This window comes from Crassostrea angulata, chromosome 7, assembly GCF_025612915.1.
Source record: "Crassostrea angulata isolate pt1a10 chromosome 7, ASM2561291v2, whole genome shotgun sequence".
NCBI classification, from domain to species: domain Eukaryota; kingdom Metazoa; phylum Mollusca; class Bivalvia; order Ostreida; family Ostreidae; genus Magallana; species Magallana angulata.
In genome coordinates this window covers 21,330,294-21,351,450 of record NC_069117.1, presented here as the reverse complement: position 1 = coordinate 21,351,450, position 21,157 = coordinate 21,330,294, and the positions used below count along the sequence as shown (strand labels likewise).

Here is a 21,157-nt window from a genome sequence, read left to right as displayed (position 1 = left end):
CATATTACACAATTCTCAATTATTTTTTCTCTGAATCATCAAATATTCAATAACATTTATCAAAACATCAATTGAAATAAAATGACTGTTTACAAAATAAACTAGCATAGTAAAGATTTTATCTCCATTATCATATACAAAATTTGCATTCTGATTTATGAAAAATTGAAGTTAAAAAAATATTACATTTATATTAAAATGTTCAGTGATAGCTTTGTATTTTATCGTTCTTTGGTATTAAAAGAAACAACCAAACTTTTCATAAAGACACATGAAAAAGTTAAAGAATAATTTTTTAAGTGCTGACATAAATTAATTAAACAAGATTTTTAAGTACCGATATTAATTATGCAGCAAGATTGAAAAAGCCTTACAAGTACCGCAGCAATATCTTACTTGGATCAGCATTACTGGGACAAACTTCAGCTTTCGCTGTTACTTTGAAGCGAGTTTTTTCCATCTGTATCCAGTACCTGTCTAATATCTCACAACTAAGCACCCAAGAAAAAGTTGCGAATCTCCATGCAGTATGAGACAGAATTCCTTGGGGAATTATTCAAAAGATGTGTCAATTCATTTTGGATCCTAATGACAAACTTGAAAGGGGATTTTCTGGAAAATCTCCTGAAAAATCTCCAATCTGTCCACTTGATTTTCTTCACTTGCAGCAAAGAAAATCATATGATCATATTACATCCAATACAGAAGTTCTATAAAAAGAAGTCACTAAGTAAAGCGCATATCACTTCCCAGTGTTACTGTAATTTTTATATCACCGATACAATTCCTCTGACTCGGCAACAGATATTGAACGATTTTTTGTTTATCTGGGGGGATGTTAAATACACCTTTTCAAGATAACCCCTGTCTGTATCCTGTTTCCCCTTGATAGCACACCTCAAACCACAAATCGCTCACAAGGTTATCTCTGAATTATTAATTCCAATATTAAATACATGCACGAAAGGGGTCCACGGTTTGTATTCTATAATTAGATTCTCCTCAACAATTCCCCATTTGCCTAGATCCATCATTGACATCTGATTCAAATATTTTTTTTGTTCTCTCCACAATTTAAAAAATAACCCCAAAACATGATTTTTGCATTTCTTCGTTAATCCTCCACATATGGTTTGGGATCTGATAGATAAATAATGAACTGTTATAAGTAGTCAGTGCTCTATGCTTCGGTTATAGATAGCTGGGTCATTAGAAATACACATCTCCTCTCAAGTGGAAAAGCAGATCTCGACCCACCATGATGCATTTTTTTCAAATTTTCTTCTTTAATTATGGGGTGATGATATTAACTACATATATTATTTAATCTCCAGAATTTAACAATATTTTGAATAGAAAGCCAACATAATCCAAGTTTTCTAGTACTTGAGCAAACATTTTTCTATAAAAGAATTAAATTCTTATTAATTTTTTTTGTAAATTGATGCTGAAAAATGGTTAACATTTAACAAATTATGTATCATGGTAATTATGATAGAGAGAGAGAGCAAGAGAATGTTGTGTATTCAAATCATTTGGCTTTTAAGATGAGCTATTAGATGATTGTTGATAAAAAACACCCAAAAAAACCTTGTTTTGTTTACAAGTAAATTGGGAAATTGGGAATGTATCAAAAGCTTATTTAATTCATATTAATTGACTATCATCAAATTCAACATTTGGAATTCTTGTTTGGGATTCAACCAAAACACATCCCACACAACAGATAATTCAATAAGAATATTCCAATCAACCTCAAAGTCTCGATCTATCCTTCAAAGCAGGAAAAAAATGTTATTTGAATATTTCTTGCAGACTTTGGTAATACGAACATTGAGAATCCCAGATAACACACTCTGGTTGTAACAGTCAAAGAGCAGGAGTCGAGGCAATTACTGGCTTCTGACTCCCATCTTCACATCTGCTCACTTAAACTGCAGGCTCATTCATAAAAAGGGGGTTAAGAGCAAATAAGCATAACTGTCTCTGTGAGATCATGATGTTTTGGTGGTATATTTTTTTTAAGGGGGTTTGGAAGGGGGGGAGGGGGATAACCTAATATACTATTCTTATTTCATAAAGACATATCCTGCAATGTTTATATTGGTTAGTTCCATGGACTACTGATTAAATGATATATTTAATCTTTATATCTAGGAGTCAAAATGACAAATCCTCGACATTCCAATTTAGAAGCGTACATAACAATACCATAACTCATCGTAATGAAGATTAGCAAATGCGCCGCCACAAAATACCTGCATAATACATGCCTCTGACACATTACAGGCAGTTACAGGACTCTAATACACAGCCTCTATCTAATGTCATGTAGTTTTTGGCATGAGTAATTGATTCAGCTGTTATCTAGTCATCACTTGTTTCAAACCCAGAAAATGGTTCACTTAAGGGGGTGTGGTTCTGCTTTTAGAATGCTTGTTCCCTTTTATCAATGTTTTCTACAGCGTAAAACAGATTCATGTCAACCAAACCTCTATCAAATCGAGAATTACATGGAATCATTTTCAACTTTGAAAGGGATATTAGAGTTTAAGAAGCCATCATAAATATTTTACTAAACACAAATTCCCCTGTGTAGACTTATTATTTGAGTTTGTCTGTTTCATGAAATGTTGCACTTTAAAAAGAGAGATAACTCTTGACCTGTTCGCTACATTTCTCAAGAACAAGCTCAGCAGCATGCATTAGGAGTGAAGACTTATGTATAAAAAGTTTGACGACTTAAATTTTTTAAAATTGTTCTCTACAGCAATTGAACCAACCTTGAGGAAGTCTTGTGGGTTCTGAGACAAGGACTCCATCCACGGCACACATCTTGGCGAGGGGATAGAGTGTGATCACATCGTGAATGTTGTCAATGAAGCAGTGCTCTGCCTCCACCCCCGTCCCCTGTATGATGATGTCAGGTACACTGGGAGCAGCAGAGGTTCCAATCTCTGTCCTTCCTGTACATGTATTTACAAGAGTACACTATAATTTATCAGTCACTATATGTAATCTAGTCTGCTTTCATCATAATTGCTTCTAGGAACATTTTAATTCTGTCTTGAATGGGACATTTTGTGTATAGCTGATACTCGTCATATGTCTGTAAATAAAAACCATTAAATTTGTTTGTCCAATTTTTGTGCACAAATCTTCAGAATCTACTATTAAACACAATGAAACATTACTACAACAGCTCAATACTTCTTTCTCAAAGATCCAAACTACAGCAGAGTATGCCGACATTGTCCTCCCCCTTGGGGCATAACTGGTTGCTAGAGATTTGTAGATTCCTTATTTTATGCAAGTACTTAATTCCGTGATTCTGCTGTTTTGCATAAAATCATGAGTATATGAAACCATGACTCCAAAATTTCCATCATAGTTTCTTATAAAAAATAACATGATTTTTTAATATTAAATCTGCAAGGGGTGCTTATAGCGATTTTTATTAGTAATTAATATATGGTACTAAATGAATATTACCCTCTTGGAGTGGTAGAATGGTGACCGCGGTGGAGAGCCTGCCACTCCCCAGGCTGACCAGGTGTGGTTTGTCGGTGTGAACCTTGACCGCATTGTCGGTGTCATTCAGCTCGTACTCCTCCTGTAAATTAATGGATTATACAGTGAACAAGTCATTCAGTCTGTACCAACTTGTAATTGCAGTTTGTACACCTGAAGGATATACAGTCAAACTTCGTTATCTTGAACCAGATGGGACTGTTTAAAAACTTCGAGATATCCGAGTATTCGAGAAATCCGAGGTAGAAAAAAAAAATGAAAAAAGGTGGTTGGTACTTACACATTACTTCGACATGTCAGTTGTAATGGAGATATCATTGTTCAAGATATCGAAGTTCAACTGTAGTAGGATAGTATTATCACTACAAATCAAGGTACACAGATATTCCCAACTACCATATTATGCACATTTACTAAATTATTGCACGCAAAACTTGATGAAATAGAATAAGTTTTTCCACGCAAATTGCAACATTTTTATCTTGTTGTGCAATAAATGCATGATCTTCATTTCTGCTTAATTGACATCCATTAGATGAGAAGGATCCTAAACTGTTCAGCATTGATCTGTGCATTAAAATGAGCTACATATTCTGCACATTGTAGTTAATTAATTGTTGAAATGTAAAAAAAATATCTGCAAAAATTCAAATCCAAAAAATCTATTTCATCCATCTTTGCTAGCCGCAGGTTTACAGTCCACTCTACCGTCTTCCCATAAAGAGCAGAGTGGACCAAAAAGCCTTGCCTTGCAAATTTGATTTCATTATGTAAAAGGGTGATCAAATGATTGCAATTAACTTAGACTCTCTACAGGTAATCAGATATTCATGTGCATGAAGTCAATTGATTAAAATCAGATTCTTTGATCCACTGACCTAAGTTTGCAGGGATCTACATTAACAGATTGAAGGATCAGATTTTAAACAGATTGGCAATAAATACTGGTAAAAGTCATCGGTAAACGAAAGCAGGTAATGATTCAATTCATGTGTGTCAATGTGCACATACAACCTGCAGACTTTGTTTGGGCATTTTATTTCCATTGATCGTAATCAAAGAGGCATAACTCTGTTGTGAGGAATACCCATTTTTTTTAAAAAAAAATTATTGGTAAACTTTTTCCAAGTACCATGAAATTTGGTGCCAATAGAAATGCTTATACAAATGTAGTTACAATAACATGACCACTAAATGAAAAACTAAAACTTGGTGAGTACCAGCCATTAAATCATTTGGTGTCAGCAATAATCCATTGTTTCAACATGTTAAAGTAGTGTACAAAATTATATATATTAAATCAAAGACCAATATTCAAAACAGTTCATCATCATGCATTAGTGAAAGATAATTCAATGAAATATTATAATTTTTTTTTTTGGGGGGGGGGGGAGGAGGATTTGGTAGGACTATGAGGTATGGAGAAAAGACATTTTCTGATGAGTTAGCTGTGACACAAGATGTCAAGGCAACACCCCCTCACCTGTAAACATGGCAACACCCTGCTGTCTGCTCAAGTGCCACCCACTCAAAGCTTTACACTTCATAAACAACTAGGAGTGAAAGATTACTAAATCAATTTTATTGATTTTAAAATTTTATAATGCTTTCCAATGTCTTGTTTTTTTTAAAGCAAAATTACCTTATTTATAATCTCTTATTTTCTGCTTTGCTCAATCAAGCTGTATGAAAAATTACCAGTAATAGGTTTTATGAGACTAAGAATGTGATATTACAAACCATAATACCATTCCACTAGTCTTTTGTAAGAATTTCACTTTATTCAAGTTGATGATTATATGTTCCCAACTTCCCTTTGGATAGGTTGTATCAACACATACAAATGCAGTTACATGTTATTTGTTGCTAAAAACTGGCCCAACAGCCAAATTTAGAGCTTCATTTTTCTATATTGATTGATTTAGCAATCAAGAGATAGGGATAGAGAGAAAGAGATGTTACTGATATCTTAAAATATATCCTTATGAGATGATGAAAGGCTTTATATATCAGGGAATGCTTGCAGAACTCGTGGTGAACAAGTGCAGTAAGAACAACCGCAAAAACAAACAATAAATCATACTTGTTAAATGGTATGTAGTCGTGAATGCTGCACATCTTACCTACAGGAGTAGGAAGTGCATGGGTGAATATAAGCCAAACTAGTGCTTAGACAAGAAGCTGTCAACAGCAAGAGAACAGTGAGAGATAACAACACCACACTACTAAATGAACACTAGTATGCTGAATGACTATACCTACTATCTGTAACTACTGCTTTAAAAATCCTTACTATACCCAGTACATGTATACTTTGGTGTATAAAACCTCCTGCATGTACAATACTGCCGGATAAAACCTACTACATCTACATAAATAGGCTGAGTAAAACCTTATATGTTACTTTCTGCTGACTTAGACTTACATAATAACCATATCTACTAGCATGCTAAAATAGCTACAATACTGCTAAAGGTATCACATGGAAGCCATGTACTAAAGAATATAAGAACTTCTGACTTCTTCCTTCATACTAAATCAAGAGTGTGACCTTGTGACAATAACCTTTAACCTTTTGGCTTCCAAAATAAATAGGGTTTTGTAAAAGCATTTCACACAGATTAAAAAGGCAGACAGATTGGTGGATAGACAGATGGATGGATAGACCCAAATTAACACAACACTCCCTACTTATAGCAAAATGCAAATAGCAAATAGTCCCAGTTTTATATATTATTGCAACAACATGTAGATTTTATACGATATACAGTAATTATATAGTCCATTGGTTAGTATGATGGAAATGACATTTAGCAAATGACACCAAGGACTCCAAGAACTAATCTCCCGTACAATAATACACTGCAACATATTAGTAGTGTGAGGGTCAGGATTTCCAGCCACAATGATGGGTCTGGGATCAGGAACAAGTATTCAGCTTAACTAAATTGTTTCAATTCTGTTTGGATCCCTTTGACTTATATTTGAAAAGTTAAGAATACAGCACTGAATTTTAAAAGACTAACTGAATCAAAATCCATCATGTGATTTATTCAATGTATATATTTGTGTAGATAAATGTTAAAAAAACCCATTAAGATGTTAGATGTTTGCATATTTCATCCTTTGAGTTTGTGAAAGTCTATCACTTTCCTGATAAGAGTGAGGGTTCAACAGTTGAGGAAACCTGTATCCATTACCTGCTTTGTAATCTGAAGCAATAACAAAGTGTGGAGACCAGACTTCAAATTACAGCGAGTGCATGTTTAAATTCCTGCACAAGATCTGTCAGATCACATGTGGCTTTCAAACATTTATCAGGAAACTCAATACAAACACACTCCGCTCTTTACTCCAAGGAAATTCTAGACTGCTTTCCCAATCAATGAAGGAACCTGAATTTGTCCACCAAAAAAAAATTGAAAGGGAAATTTATAAAGTTTGGGTGGTCCCTACATTACAGATGACAGACTCAAGTACAGAAATTTGTCATTTGTCTTCTTAAATCCGATATTGTTATTGTCTCAAGGATTACATCTAAAGTCTCTCTTTAAACCTGGTCTTTGTTTTCCACCCACAAGGTTAACCACAGGTGCTCAATCTACTTTCTACACTGTCAACTTAAAACCTGCTTTTCCATGCAAACCAATTAATTTATCTAATAATCTCCCACACAGATCACTTATTCCCATGCAAGGACATTTGGACCTTGAAATTGTAAATGAGTTTATAATTGCTCAGCAAACTGGGTGCTTGAACTCCTGAGTTTAGCTTGCCCCAAATGACTCCTTCCATTTACTTACATGTAGTTTTTAAAAACTTACCAAAGTTACCAGAAGAAGGACTGATCAAATCAGATTGAACTATTTGTGATTTTAAGTGTCTGAATGTCAGTCTTAAGTTATTGCAATTTATACATCCTGGAAAACTGTACATGCAATCAAGCAAGGAATTTCGACAATCAATTTTTCTTTTCACTAAACCAGGCGATTCTCTATTGGTTTTTCTTTCTTCAGAAAGGTTTCTAATTAATTCTTCTAAAAATTGCATCTTAAGTACCTTAAACAATGCCTAAAATATACAACACTAAATGGACCTTGTAACTTCTGAGCCTGTTTAGGTAATTGATAAAATGGCGTTACTGAAACACAGTATTTCATAAAACTTTACTGTACCTGATCCAACAGGGGATGGATTTTTCTCCTGTCTAGATTCTGGTATGGTCCGCCTAATCCATCCATTATGATCCAGCAGCCTTCTCATGCCATGTCCAATGAGTTTTATCTTAGATTCCAATGTTTGGTCATCCTGTTTCTCTCACTCAACATCTCCCCATCATGTCCAGCTATAGGCTCCACTGACCTTGGTAAATGAGGAATTTAGTCATTGTGTATTGATCATATCCAAAATGCACCAAATTTATGACACAGTGGCTAAATCTGGGAGAAATGATTTATTTGAGGGTCGTCTGAGGCTTAAGACTATCTGTAGTGCCTCTAGATACAGAGTTCTGATTGTTGTCAATTCAATAACTAGGCTAAATTTGAGAGCTGTATTGGAGGTCTATGTTACTCATTACCCCCCCCCAAAAAAAAAAAAACAAGACCTATATTTTGTGTATTTTTTACAGGAGACAGATTGTGAATATGGAGCAGCAATGAACTAATAGCAACGAAGTAGAGACATTGTCTACTAATTAGATAATTAGCGAACTCTTTCTGTTTTCATTATGAATCAGTCCCAGACTAGGGCAGGTTCTTAAAAGGCTATCATCTTTTAATTAACAGAATGAGCATATCTACTTGTGTGAAACCAGGCATGATCTTAAACCACACAAAGATAAGTACATTTTCTTTAACAAATAATTTACATTCATTGCTAGAAAAAATCTTTATTCTGAAAAGAAATTTTAGATAAAAAATGCTCATGCCAATGACACACCATAATTCAATACTTTTAATCAATCAATATTAATTTCAATAAGGTCCTTTACCTGCATCCACGTAAGTGGATACCTGTAACTTAATTTTTTTTTATAAAAAGTTGTTTATTTAATCGACATTTACCACACCTTGTATAAAAGAGAACAATACACAGGTAATCAATGAATTCCTATCACATTAATTATGAGTATCTAATTAATCCAATACATATATAAAAAAACGATCACTCCAAGCCGTACAACTTCCTTCATTCCCGACCACTCACTCTCACTTGACACATAACACACTGTACGTGGCTTGTCTGGCTGGTATTGCTACTCTGTGGGGGCTTCTAAAGACACAATCAGATAAAAACTGAAAAATGGCATCTTGATTGTCCCTAATCTTTAAACATTCAGATCAGAATTCTGTGTAACCATACTCACCCAAATCCCAAGTATTGAAGGTGGTTTTGCGGGGAGGATCAGGTACCCTTTGCAGGTGCCCCTCATAATTAGAGGATAATTGACAAGACAGGGGGGCAAAACAAACATCTTGCTGACACTGATACCTAGAGAAGTTTGGTTGATTTTATCAGTAGCTGACCCTCAGCAGAAAACACACACATGACCTCAACTGAACTGCTGCATAAAACTGATACCAAATTGACTGCAAATTGGCCACAAAATTTCATTACACCAAAGTAATTAAGCCAAATTACAGGGCTCCAATCTTTTTTCTCACATGAGGGTTTGATAGAAAAGAGATACATGTAATTTTTTCACTTGTAAAAAAGAAAATGTTTCTCTTTAAAATTCAATAAAATAATACATCAAATGAACATGTTATCACCCAGAGAAATACTTAATTTAACTGAGTACATGTATACAAAATATTCCAAATATTATGCAAGAAAGGATCTGTTGAAAATGGCATCTTAATTGACAAAGTATCAGTAATTCAAAAACATACACATGTATTACAAAATTTTGCCAAATGTTCTGGCTAATTCATCCTTCATTAATTTTAAAAGGTTGTAACTATCAACAGCTTGAATATCATAACCTTATGTCTATCCATTTTTATGATATTGGAATTTTTTTCTCATCTTACTGAACAACATGTGGCTTTCAATTTTTTCTTCCGTTTCATTTTTTATTTGCCCATACACTAAAACAACCTCATAAATGTCATTATAAATTAGAAAACACACCCAGTTTTTTATACACTAGTGTACAAGCAACCTATAGCTAGCTCACTTTACAGGACTTCAAATTCGAATATAATCATTTTAGAGAAGATGTCTACAATTTCTTGGAGTGCATGTTGCATCAAGTCATAATATTCTAATAAAAATCAAATTCAGCATTGACGTATTGACAAAACTTTTATGGAAAAGTAATCGTGCATTTTATCTAATATTAAAAAAAAAAATTAATATACAGGTAGCTTATCGATACACTAGGACCAATGGACTTCAAATGCATTATTCATTGTAAAATTTATCGATCTAATTATTTCAACTAAAAGAACATAAAATAAAGAGGAACAAATTGACCAACCTTAAAGTGCAAGGCCCGTGGGCCTCAATGCTAACATTACTATAATACCGTATATTTTTGTGAAGGATCCTGATAAAGTGATATTTTAAATATTGTGTACAAAGCATGGATAGAAAGAATAACAGTGGAGTAGCAGATCTTCACAGAAATCTTGTACATTGCAATTGCCTTCATTCATGAAACATTACTTGGGGAGGGGGATAACTCAGGAAACTTTGTTTAGTGGATTATCACATTGGTCATCATGTATTAAGATATAATATTTAAGGTTATCAACTTCTTTGAAATTTTATTTAAAAAACTTGGGTGTGACTATTTTGTAATAAAAATCCCTTATAACCAACAAAAGTTAATACTTATTAAAATATCAAGTTCTATATGCATGCAAAAAATTATGAGAAGGGAATGTTAGGGCCAATCATAAACAACATTTCATACCTTTTTGAAATTTTCAACATTCACCTTTTTTCCTAAAAAAATCTTTGAAATTGATAACAGTATATCCAATGGTGTAAAATCTTTCTACCAATCACAATTACTTTGATTAAACATTTCCCTTTATCCTAATTTTCACTGCACTTGATAGAAAGTATACCATTTTTCATAGAATATGAATCCTATACATCTGCTTGTTATCTGCAACTTTCCTCACATTGTTAGAAACGCCAGTGTTACATTGGCATTATCTACCAAAATAAACATTACCAATTTTTAGCATTGCATCACTTCTGCCTATAATAACACAGTATGACTGTTTGTCAAAATATGCAATTGAATATCTCTTGGTGCAGAGTGAAAATTAATTCAGCCAGTATCCATGCTAGCAGTTTTCTGTAATCAAATCTGATTTTCCAGCAACAAGGAAAATTACTACCTAACTTGCAGAGTTATTTCTTTGGTAATAGAGTGTAATTTTTCAGACAGGTTTTCTAAGGGTTTGCCCAGATGCGCTTAATTTAAGAAATGTGCATCTTAGAAGATTATATTCAATTTGGATTTCAATTTGTAATTGAGAAGCTAAGATGATGGCTGGGCTTATCTATTAAATGCAACAGTATGTTTAATTCGAATAAAACTGCAATAGGCATTGCTATAGCACCAGACCAAAACTTGCTTTGAAATAAATGTCTGATCTAATTAAACCTAAAATTTTACTGTATTTTCTCAAAAGTGTGACAACTCTGCTGGTAACACTTTCAAATATAAATCTTTAGGAAAGTTATATAAACAATATAAATATTGTAAAATCTTACACAACAGAATGAATGAAGTGATAATTAATGCCAAATTAGTTTTATCTGCTAGGAAGTCAAATTTTCCTTTAGGAATAAATTATTAGTTCTCACAATCCATGAGCATCTCTCTCTCTCTCTCTCTCTCTCTCTAACATTTTCACTGTATTAAAGTAATCCCTCAAACACAAGAAGGAACTGATTGTAGAAGTCTGACACACTCACCCAGAAATCCCCCTTGCTTCTAGCTGAGCTAGAGGGCTTATAATCAATGAATCATGCCTCGTTACAAAATTTGCAACATAAATATAAACATTTATGCATACAAACCTTTATGACTCTTCTGTGCCAGTGAAAATGTCCATTGATGATCTAACTTTACTGCCACAGTAAAGAGAAGTCACACAAATCTTCAGTTTTCCTGAAATCATGATTAAGTGATTAATTTCACTAAAGCTTCAAAGCTGGAACAGATATTCATCTGAATTTTCTGCTTCATTAAACAATAAACTAAAGCAGTATTGTGCAACTTGGATTATATATCAAATCAATCTTTGATTTCCATCTTCTAAGCTATATTGCTAGCTGCCTTTCCTTTTCTTTTATGACCCCAAATCGTAATAAAGATGGCAAGAAACTCCACTCAGGATTGTGCATCGTTTCCCTACAGCCCTCTAATTTTGATACTCATGCAGAAGTCTTGTGCTGGTCTAATTGACACATCTGTCTGATAATAATAATTGACAATGCACAAAGTCCCATCTGAATCTCCTCTGATTCTGTGGTCACACAAATTACTCACATTTACACTGTACAAAGTGTGGAATAATCATACTATGTCTTGCACTTCATTCCCTGGGTAATACTGGTTTATAGGGTTTTGAATTTTTTCCATTATTTATTTATAGTTTAGCTTTAAAATATTCAAAATGTAGCTACCTGGCAGTGTATATTGTCTAAGTATCATTAAATGGCAATAACAAAATTTCCTTTCTCCTGAAATAAATTCACAATTACTTGTAATAACAATTTATAGCTTCACAATATGGCAGTGGATTACATTAGAGGTAACCCATTTACAGTTGTGTAACACTAAATGAATTTGATAGGAATATCAGAGTGCAAATCACTTAATATATGTATGCTAAATTTATTAAATATTTATTCTTTTAAGATTGCATGTTTCCATCACACACATATATATATATATATATATATGACAACCAATTCATAAGGCAATGCATTACATCATTTGCACAACTGCATGAATACTACTTGACTTACCAGTTTTAATGTTGCCTTCCCCGAATAATATTTTCCCAAATAAAAAATTGTCAAAGGTTATCTCTTTTCACCCATACAAGCACTTCTGTTAATATTTCATAACTGTACCGTTTTTAGTCTGCAAAACACTCCCAAAATCAATAAGTGTTTAACATCTATGGGATAAAAAAAGGCCGTCTAGCTTAGGAATAATTCAATCTGTGACAGACTTGGAATTCGACAGAATTTGTTTATATTACTCCGATAAGTAGCATATTATTCAACAGATGGTCTGTATTCTTAAGCAACAATTAACATTCTACATGAGTGAGGTACTGACGTCTATGATGGTGGGTTTTATCTTCATCGTACCACGATGTCTGTAGTCTAAATGATTCTAAATACTACAACAGTGTTCAACATTAACAGTACAAAGTGGGGCAATTCAAGTTGATTGGGTCTCTTGAGGTTTCGTGTCTCCTTAAGAGGGTGACAAATTCACAAATAATTTCATCGAGAATTGTCTTTAAATGTGTCCATTCATAAAGCTGGAGTGGGTCGTTACCATGCCTGTTTTGGTGTTGCCTTGCAGAAATCTGGACAGTTTTATAGGTTGCAAAAGTGCATTAGTTATAGATGTCTGATATGATAAACATCAAAAATACTTTGTGATTATTTTTATTTTCTCGCTTCTGTTTATTTTTAGAAAATATTTCATTTTTCGTATGTATACTACCGAGATGCCCATATGCGATACCAAAAAACAAGTTATACATAAATTTATATAATATATATTTTCTATGTCTATAATACATTTAACTTTTTGAACTAAAAATGTCACCTCAGGACAAAATATTCTGGTATGTTGCCCTTGAAGCCATGTAAAAAAAACTTATTCAACATAAATACCAATAAGAAAGACGATTTCTTAAAGCTTACCTGGTAGTGAAATTAAATCTCCAGGTTCACCTCTCATTAGTCTTTAAGTCTGAACTAGTAATTGGTATATAAGCCAGGTGAGTGGTCTGTAATGGTTAACATACATCACTGCATATTGAAGTCTCATCCTCGCTGTAGATACCTCAGGCCCCGCTTATCAGTGTACATCAGGTGAAATTGGATAGTAAGGCTTAAGAAAGGAAAACTTACGTTTAATCAGTTAAGTACTATCCTTGAAAATTAAACACAAAATTAAGCAATTATTAAATAAAGTTATAATTGCAAGAAAAAAATGTGTTCAAACTAACCAAGTAATCATAGCTTGTCTCTTTAAAAAAATTCTTTCAAAATTCTCAAAACAACAAAAGTACTTGCAATGTGCAGCTTTAAAGCAAGAAACAACTGAATTCAAAGATAAATGACAGAAGACTAGACCAATGCATTAGATCTCGACACTACGTAGGAATGATTGATGGGAGAAAAGAGGAAGCCTCATGCATGCATTCATCAATAGGTTTTATAATAATTTATGCACTTCTTAGAAGAACAAGATACATTCGCTTTTTTACAACACTGATATGAAAAAATGATTCATCGTATTGAAGCGTATAACTCTAAAGCATTTAAGTTCTGGGTTTTGAAAACTTGAAACATCACAGATTTTTTTCTGTGTCCCTAAAATTCATGATGAATATTTACCCCTTTGCTTTGCAGCCATATGATGAAACCACTCAGTAACATATAAACACCTTCTCTCACCTGCCCTGAGATAAAAGCAAGGGAGATGTTCAGGTGGAATGAAAATTAATTATGGTGGTAGTAAAGGAATGAATCACTTGTTTATTTAAGGCAAACACTCTCTCTTTTCACAATTCAGCTTTCCTGAATTGCAGTGATATCAAATAGTTTATTTTTAGACAGGAAGTGGAGGGAAGGGGGGGGGGTTAATAGTATAATATCAATACTATCATATAAATAGTGCCTGTTTGGGAGGGTAACTGTTGAAAATTGACACCCCGAGAAAACTATTGTCAATCGACGCGAAGCGGAGGTTGACAATGGTTTTCGAGGGGTGTCAATTTCAACAGTTTCCCTCCCAAACAGGCACTATTTATTTTATTATACTGAATGTCTTATTTTTAAAGAAAATTTTACTGCTTTTACATAGAAATGAAGTGAATTCTACGGCAAACCGTACACGCATAATTTACGCGCATGTAACAATTCGTTGTATTACCCGTTGCCAAGTGTGTTGCTATCGCTGAGGGTAATAGAACGGATTGCCAACTGCGTCTAAACCAATCAGATTTCAGTATTTAACATGAAAGTATAATAAATAACAATTGTACAATAGTAAAATTAGTAAAATTGATACACAATAGTATCAATTTGCATTTTTTTTAAAGATAATACTAGTAATATACACCTGTACATATATATAAGTATGTTGAAGAAAGAAAGAAGAGAGAAAGAGAGAGAAATAATTAAAATGTTTGCAAATAAAACATCAATTATTATGAAGTATCTATCTGTACTAATATTGTGAGATCAACCTTGCTATGATACTTCAGAATTAAAAGAAGTAAAATTTTTAAGGCATATTCTATTACTTCTGAGTAAATAGTAGCAAATATCCATCATCTATTCAGTATTGGGTTAACAATTCAAAATATATTACGCTTCATCAAATCTGAGGCATAGAATTTGAAATGAGACTAAATTACTGGCACTGGATATTTTTGTGCAGTACTACATGTATTTACCATTGTCGTCTTAGGCCAAGGTCCAGAGTCTGCAGCTTTCTCTTACCCATGGCTGCTTGAACAAAAAGTATCGTAAGGTTGAACATTCATGCATCATTAGTTATGTCACATTTTTAAATCTGTTTTAGTTCTACAAACAGCATGCTGGCCTTACTGCACTAGCAATGTGCTTAAAAAAACTGCAATTGGATGATAAAAAATCACATCAATTAACGTCAACCTCCCCCCCCCCCCCTTCCCAAAACACAGGTTACGATTTTCATGAAATCTAAGTTATGGAAACAATGTGCTTCAACCCCCCCCCCCCCCCCCCCCTATCCCAACACACACACGCACAGATTTGGAAAATTAGGATTTTCATTATTTTGAGAAGTTGTCCTTCCTTGTCATTTTTCTTTTTGCTTGTTAAGATTTTTTGGGTGAATCTGCCCCTCCCCCGTTATACAGTATAACTCTGATGTAATGTAACACAAAGTATAACCCTGATGTACCTATAAATGTGACTCAAATGTGCCTATATCTATAACTATAATGTACCGGGAAAGTCAAAGTATAACTCAAATGTACCTAAAATGTGCCTAAATCTATAACTATAATGTACCAGGAAAGTCAAAGTATAACTCAAATGTACCTAAAATGTGCCTAAATCTAAAACTATAATGTAACTCAAAGTATGACTCTGATGTACCTAAAATTTAACTCAAATGACTGCCTAAATCTATAACTATAATGTAACTCAGAGTATAACTCTGATGTACCTAAAAATGTGATTGAAATGTGCCTAAATCTATAACTATAATGTAACTCATAGTATAACTCTGATGTACCTAAAAATGTGATTGAAATGTGCCTAAATCTATAACTATAATGTGACTCAAAGTATGACTCTGACGTACCTTAAAATGTACTCAATGTATAACTTTGATGTACCTAAAAATGTAACTAATATGTGCCTAAATGTATAACTTAAGTATACCTGTATTTGTTCTCATTTAAAACCATAACTATTTTGTAAGTTTTTTGTTTTTTTTTAATATATACATGTATATATATATATATTTTATTCAATAAATTACATAACATGCTAGGCAACATCTCCGCAGAGACCCTCAGGTTTATCGTCACCTGGGGTGCCAGGGGCCCCCTGGATCAGATAAGTTATAGTTTTATATATACAGTTTTATATAGAATAAGTCTTGTATCAACATTCAATATGGATTTGCCAGTAAATGCATAAATACATATATATATTTTTTAAACGTGTAAACAATAAATTTACAAAATGAGTTAGTAGGGGACTCAGCATAAAGTGTCCATAGAGACCCCAATCAGTTACGCTCCGAAGGCCGGGTCACCCTTGGATTATTAAAGCTTTCATACATTGTATTCATAGTATGGAAATATACAAAGCAATAGTACTTTTATATAATAAATATCAATAATATATATATTCAGTTTGAATTATGTCATTAAATACACATACATATAAAGAAAAATGTTATACACAAAATGAATTAGTAGGGGACTCAAAATAAAGTGTCCATAGAGACTCTTACTAGTTATGCTCCAAAGGCCGGGTCACTCTTGGATTATTACTGTAGAGTTTTTCACACAATGTATTCAAAATTTTTAAATCATATGATACGCTTTTAGAGGATTTTGTTGTAAGGAAGAACTGAGTAAGAACATTTTTCAAAAAACATATAATACCATTATATGATACATTTTCGCTTAATACTCTACATTTCATTTTATATTTATACATCTTATATGCAACAAAGGATATAACGTTGTTTAAAACAAATGTATTCTCATTACAATATGCTGGAAAACCAGCAACAATAATTTTCCATGACACGTTTACATTTAAAACCTCAGATATTTTTTTCCATAATGGTTGAAAATATAACAATCAAAAATAAGATGTTTAACATCTTCTTCTAAATTACAATGAATACAATTTTTGTCTGAATCTGTTTTCCATTTGCTTACATATTTGTTACATGTTATAAGGTTATGCAATAGTTTATAATTAAATTCTGACACATTTTTATAAAAATTTTCTTTATTTTTTCCGTATATATATATATTCCCAACTTTTTTATAACTATTTTGTGCCTGATCTTGATTTCTTTTATGAAATAAATTGTTGATAGTTATATTCAAATGATGCAACTTTGGAACCAATTAGAAGTAGACTTAGTTATGACTTTTTTGAAACTATATATTTAAGCCTTCAAAAGTCATGACTATTTTGTAACTTTTTTTGGTATGGAAAAGGTCAACCTCTGGCTATGCTTTCCTCACATTGGTCAATACTTCAAAGACCTACGAGATATTGTTGTCACATACAACCAAGGCAAGATGGGAGAGGTTTGTACATACTAGTGCTGGTCGTGGTTTGAGAGATGTACATGTATATTACATGTTGTGTCAACTTAATGTGAATTAGGTGTGAATATAAACTGAATGAAATGTAGACTATCCAACTATTTGTTTACAACAAAGGACAAACCAGTATTTCAATCCTCAAGTCTCTTCTGAAACAATGATACATTAAGATAGCTCAGTACATCAAGATTTATTCTTTATTTTTTGACTCTACATCACGAGAAAGGGAAGTAAATTTTCAAAAGTTCAAAAATTTATCAGTCAATTTGGTTGGTATCATCAAAGTCAGTGGTTTAAGTATCTAGCTTGTAAGACCACAGATCATGAGTTAATTGAATCTGCCTGGGATTTTTGTTTTTATATTTACTGAATAAAAATATTTGAAAATCAACATTTTAAAACCAAAATTGCATATTTTTCACCTATTTGACTTAAATTTTATACAATAATGCATATTACTATTTATTATATTCAAGTAATCTACAGCTGAATTGAAAACTTTTCAAGGTGTACACTATGTAGTTAGCCACCTTAAGCAGCTGTTAGGGTTTTTGTACATAATGGTTATATACTGGCCCTCTTATAATTTTGTTTCAGAAGACAGTCCCTAGTAAATTGATGCAATGGTACAAGGGTAAAAACTCTTACCGCTTGCAACATAGGTGGCTATGATACAAGAGTATGTAGCCGGGAAACCCATCCTCCAAAGGACTTTATAATATTATCGTGTATTGACAGAAATCCGATTTTGTAGAAATATGCAGATACATGTAGTTGTCACTGGACAGCTGCTGGAGCTGTGACTGCGTGATGTCCACGTGACAATCAGACAGAAAACAACAAAACCAATTTTTGGAAATGCAAATAAAAATGAATGAAAACAACCATACTATGGTCCATAGCCCCCCTTTCCAATCGGGTTAAGATGTTTTGCGACTTCACTTTACTTGCCTGCAGTTTCGGCCAGAATTGGGTGTTAGACGATGAGGCAAACGATATCATTTGCATACCTACATGTACATATCGTGATCCGCTGACAGCACATTACAGGTCTTTCGCGGCCATAATTTCACACGGCAACGCACAATGTCCATCATGCTTTTAATTTTGAAAGCGCGGCACACGGGTTGCAGTTGTTGCGAGGGATCGACGAGAGATAACTCTGACAGCAATTATGAATCAAAGTGATGAAAGGACTGAGATCTATGATGTGCACTTTTGTAAAATCATGAATGCATGCTATAATAGTTAAAGAGGGTCACGATTTGAATTAAAAATCTTAATAAAATTTTGACATTTTTTGTTACACGTAGAGATTAATACATGTATATCACAAGAGTTGGACAGGTATAGATGAAAAAAAAATCTGATTAAATTTATAATGTCTAATGACCTTATGATACAAAATAATATTGGTCCCATGCCTGTTTATAAACCTTATAAATGCCTGCTTGAATTAACCACTCAATAAAATAATGAAACAATTTAAGCTGCCCCCTCCCATCGATACTGTTTCGGTGGATATTGTACTTCGAGGGTAACTAAATCATCGCATCGACGACAGAACCATCAATAATTGTAAAATTTTATCAATAGTCTATAGGCCTATACATTTATAAGTTTATGTCTATATAAACACAGGATAAAAATACACGCGTATAAATGAAAACCATTTTCAAATGAACATTAAAATCAAGGTAAACTTCTGACCAACACATTTTTTTCTTTATATCCACGAATCACGTATAATTTCAGAAATCGGGTGTCTTTGATTATTGCAATTCTTTTAACATTTTACTTGTACTCAAAACAAGTATTCTGAAAGTATTGCATAAGCATTAGTACACGATCCCTATCAGCACCATCAATTTTAAAACAATTACTGCCGTTTTATGTGCTATGGTGTCGAGAAAATTCGGTGAAGATTTTTTTTAAAGAACGAACTCATTTTGTAATAAGAACGAGTCGTTTAAATCTGTTTACCAATCTTAATAAAAGTCAAACTTGATCTCTAGTTTATTATTATAAAGCTACACAACACATTTCAAACCAAATTTACAAAACCACAAAGAAAAAAAGGTCTTGAAAATGAAGTTTGGACAGATTGACCGACAGACAGTGATAAAAAATACAGTACTCTCTGGTTTCACTGGTACGGGAACTAAAAAATCATCTCCACCAAATATCCACTCAATGTAGTTCTTCCAACCTACTCCATGGGAAAAGATTTGAAAACTCTTTATAGGAACCGGTGACAGGGGTGATCTGAATCAAGTTTTTTGGTCATCCGTCCGAGAGAAGAAAATTAAACAATTAAACTTTAAATTTTTTTAATTAAACATAAAAAAAAGACTACAAACAACGGAAAAATAACTTATGATCTTTTATCGCAAATAATATAAACAGTTGTAAATGTGTTTGTTTTTATTTCGTTAACAAATTCCCAAATAACAAATCTATAAGATTTTTGCATTTCTTTTGTTTCTATACAAGAAAATATATATCAGAGAAGGTATTCTTCTTCATCCTAAATATGCTCCCACATCCTGTTTGATGGCTTGTATTTGAGAAGAAAATATAAAAAGAATTTATACATATTCACTAAATGAACATCCTACGCTCCCACTTTCACAATGTTATTTGACGCCTTCCTACTAAATATACATCATATTAACCTGCATGATGCCCAGTAGTAAGCAATTAGAAATTTAAAGAAATAATTCAAATTTACTAAACTGGAAGATCAATTTAGCTTTGCCCTGATGGCAGAGCTTCTGACCCTTCATAAATTTGGTAGAGGCATCTTCGCTCATCCTAACCATGCGCCCAGTTCGACGTTGTAAAAATTACCGCATTTTCACTATATGACTACTTAAAATCTTTGACCAAAGGACCATCAAGACATGTACAACTGTAGTAGAATCGTTATCATGCACTCAATTTAAAGCTGATGCAAACTATTTATAATATCTGCAGCTCTATGGTAAAATTCTGCATGTTAACATATCATCACCATTTGACCCTTATATCTATAGATCTGCAACTGTTCCAAGTGTCTTTTTTAATCAAATTAAATGAAGTTCACGACTATAATCTATCATGTTCTGTATCTTATTAATAAACACAGATTATAGCTCACTTTATCGGGAAAAAAAAACAATAACAAAACACAGAAAACATATTCAAATAGTTGCAGATTTATATACTGTTCATATTAAGAACATTTTTTACTGCTTGCTCAATCTAAAATTGTATATAAATTATGTCAAAATTACGTATACTAGATGATCTCACATCAATGATTTTTAGCAACACCATATTGCATTTACAATAATATTGAAAACCTTGTAAGGTCTTCAGTTGTGTCGTAACCTGATGTTAAACATACCATTCTTGAATATTTTCTGTCAATGCAAAAAGTCGTGTATAGTTACCTTTTCATCCTCACAACAACATGTGTGAGTACACACGGTTGAATAAATATATAGCTATTATAATTATGATTAATGCGAATGATATAAAACATGACGTGTTCCTATAATGAGCAAGAACTT

General features: G+C 33.0%; 1 protein-coding gene across 10 annotated transcripts in view; it reads right to left on the bottom strand.

Annotated features, from left to right (window-relative positions):
* LOC128157480 (pleckstrin homology-like domain family B member 1) overlaps positions 1–13,628 on the bottom strand; it is a 55,778-nt gene extending 42,150 nt beyond the window's left edge. The window contains exons 1-5 of one of the 10 annotated variants that reach the window (XM_052820044.1): positions 13,450–13,628; positions 11,578–11,668; positions 7,707–7,893; positions 3,493–3,613; positions 2,784–2,966 (exon numbers count right to left, since the gene is read on the bottom strand). In XM_052820044.1, coding sequence (XP_052676004.1) covers positions 2,784–2,966; positions 3,493–3,613; positions 7,707–7,772 — 370 coding nt within the window. In that variant the 5' untranslated portion in view covers positions 7,773–7,893; positions 11,578–11,668; positions 13,450–13,628. Of the gene's footprint in view, positions 1–396; positions 693–2,783; positions 2,967–3,492; positions 3,614–7,706; positions 7,894–8,602; positions 8,854–10,453; positions 10,590–10,610; positions 10,890–11,577; positions 11,669–13,449 lie in introns of those variants that run through there. The other 9 variants (XM_052820049.1, XM_052820051.1, XM_052820050.1 and 6 more) reach the window with 9 other exon arrangements.
* Positions 13,629–21,157: the final 7,529 nt, after the last annotated feature.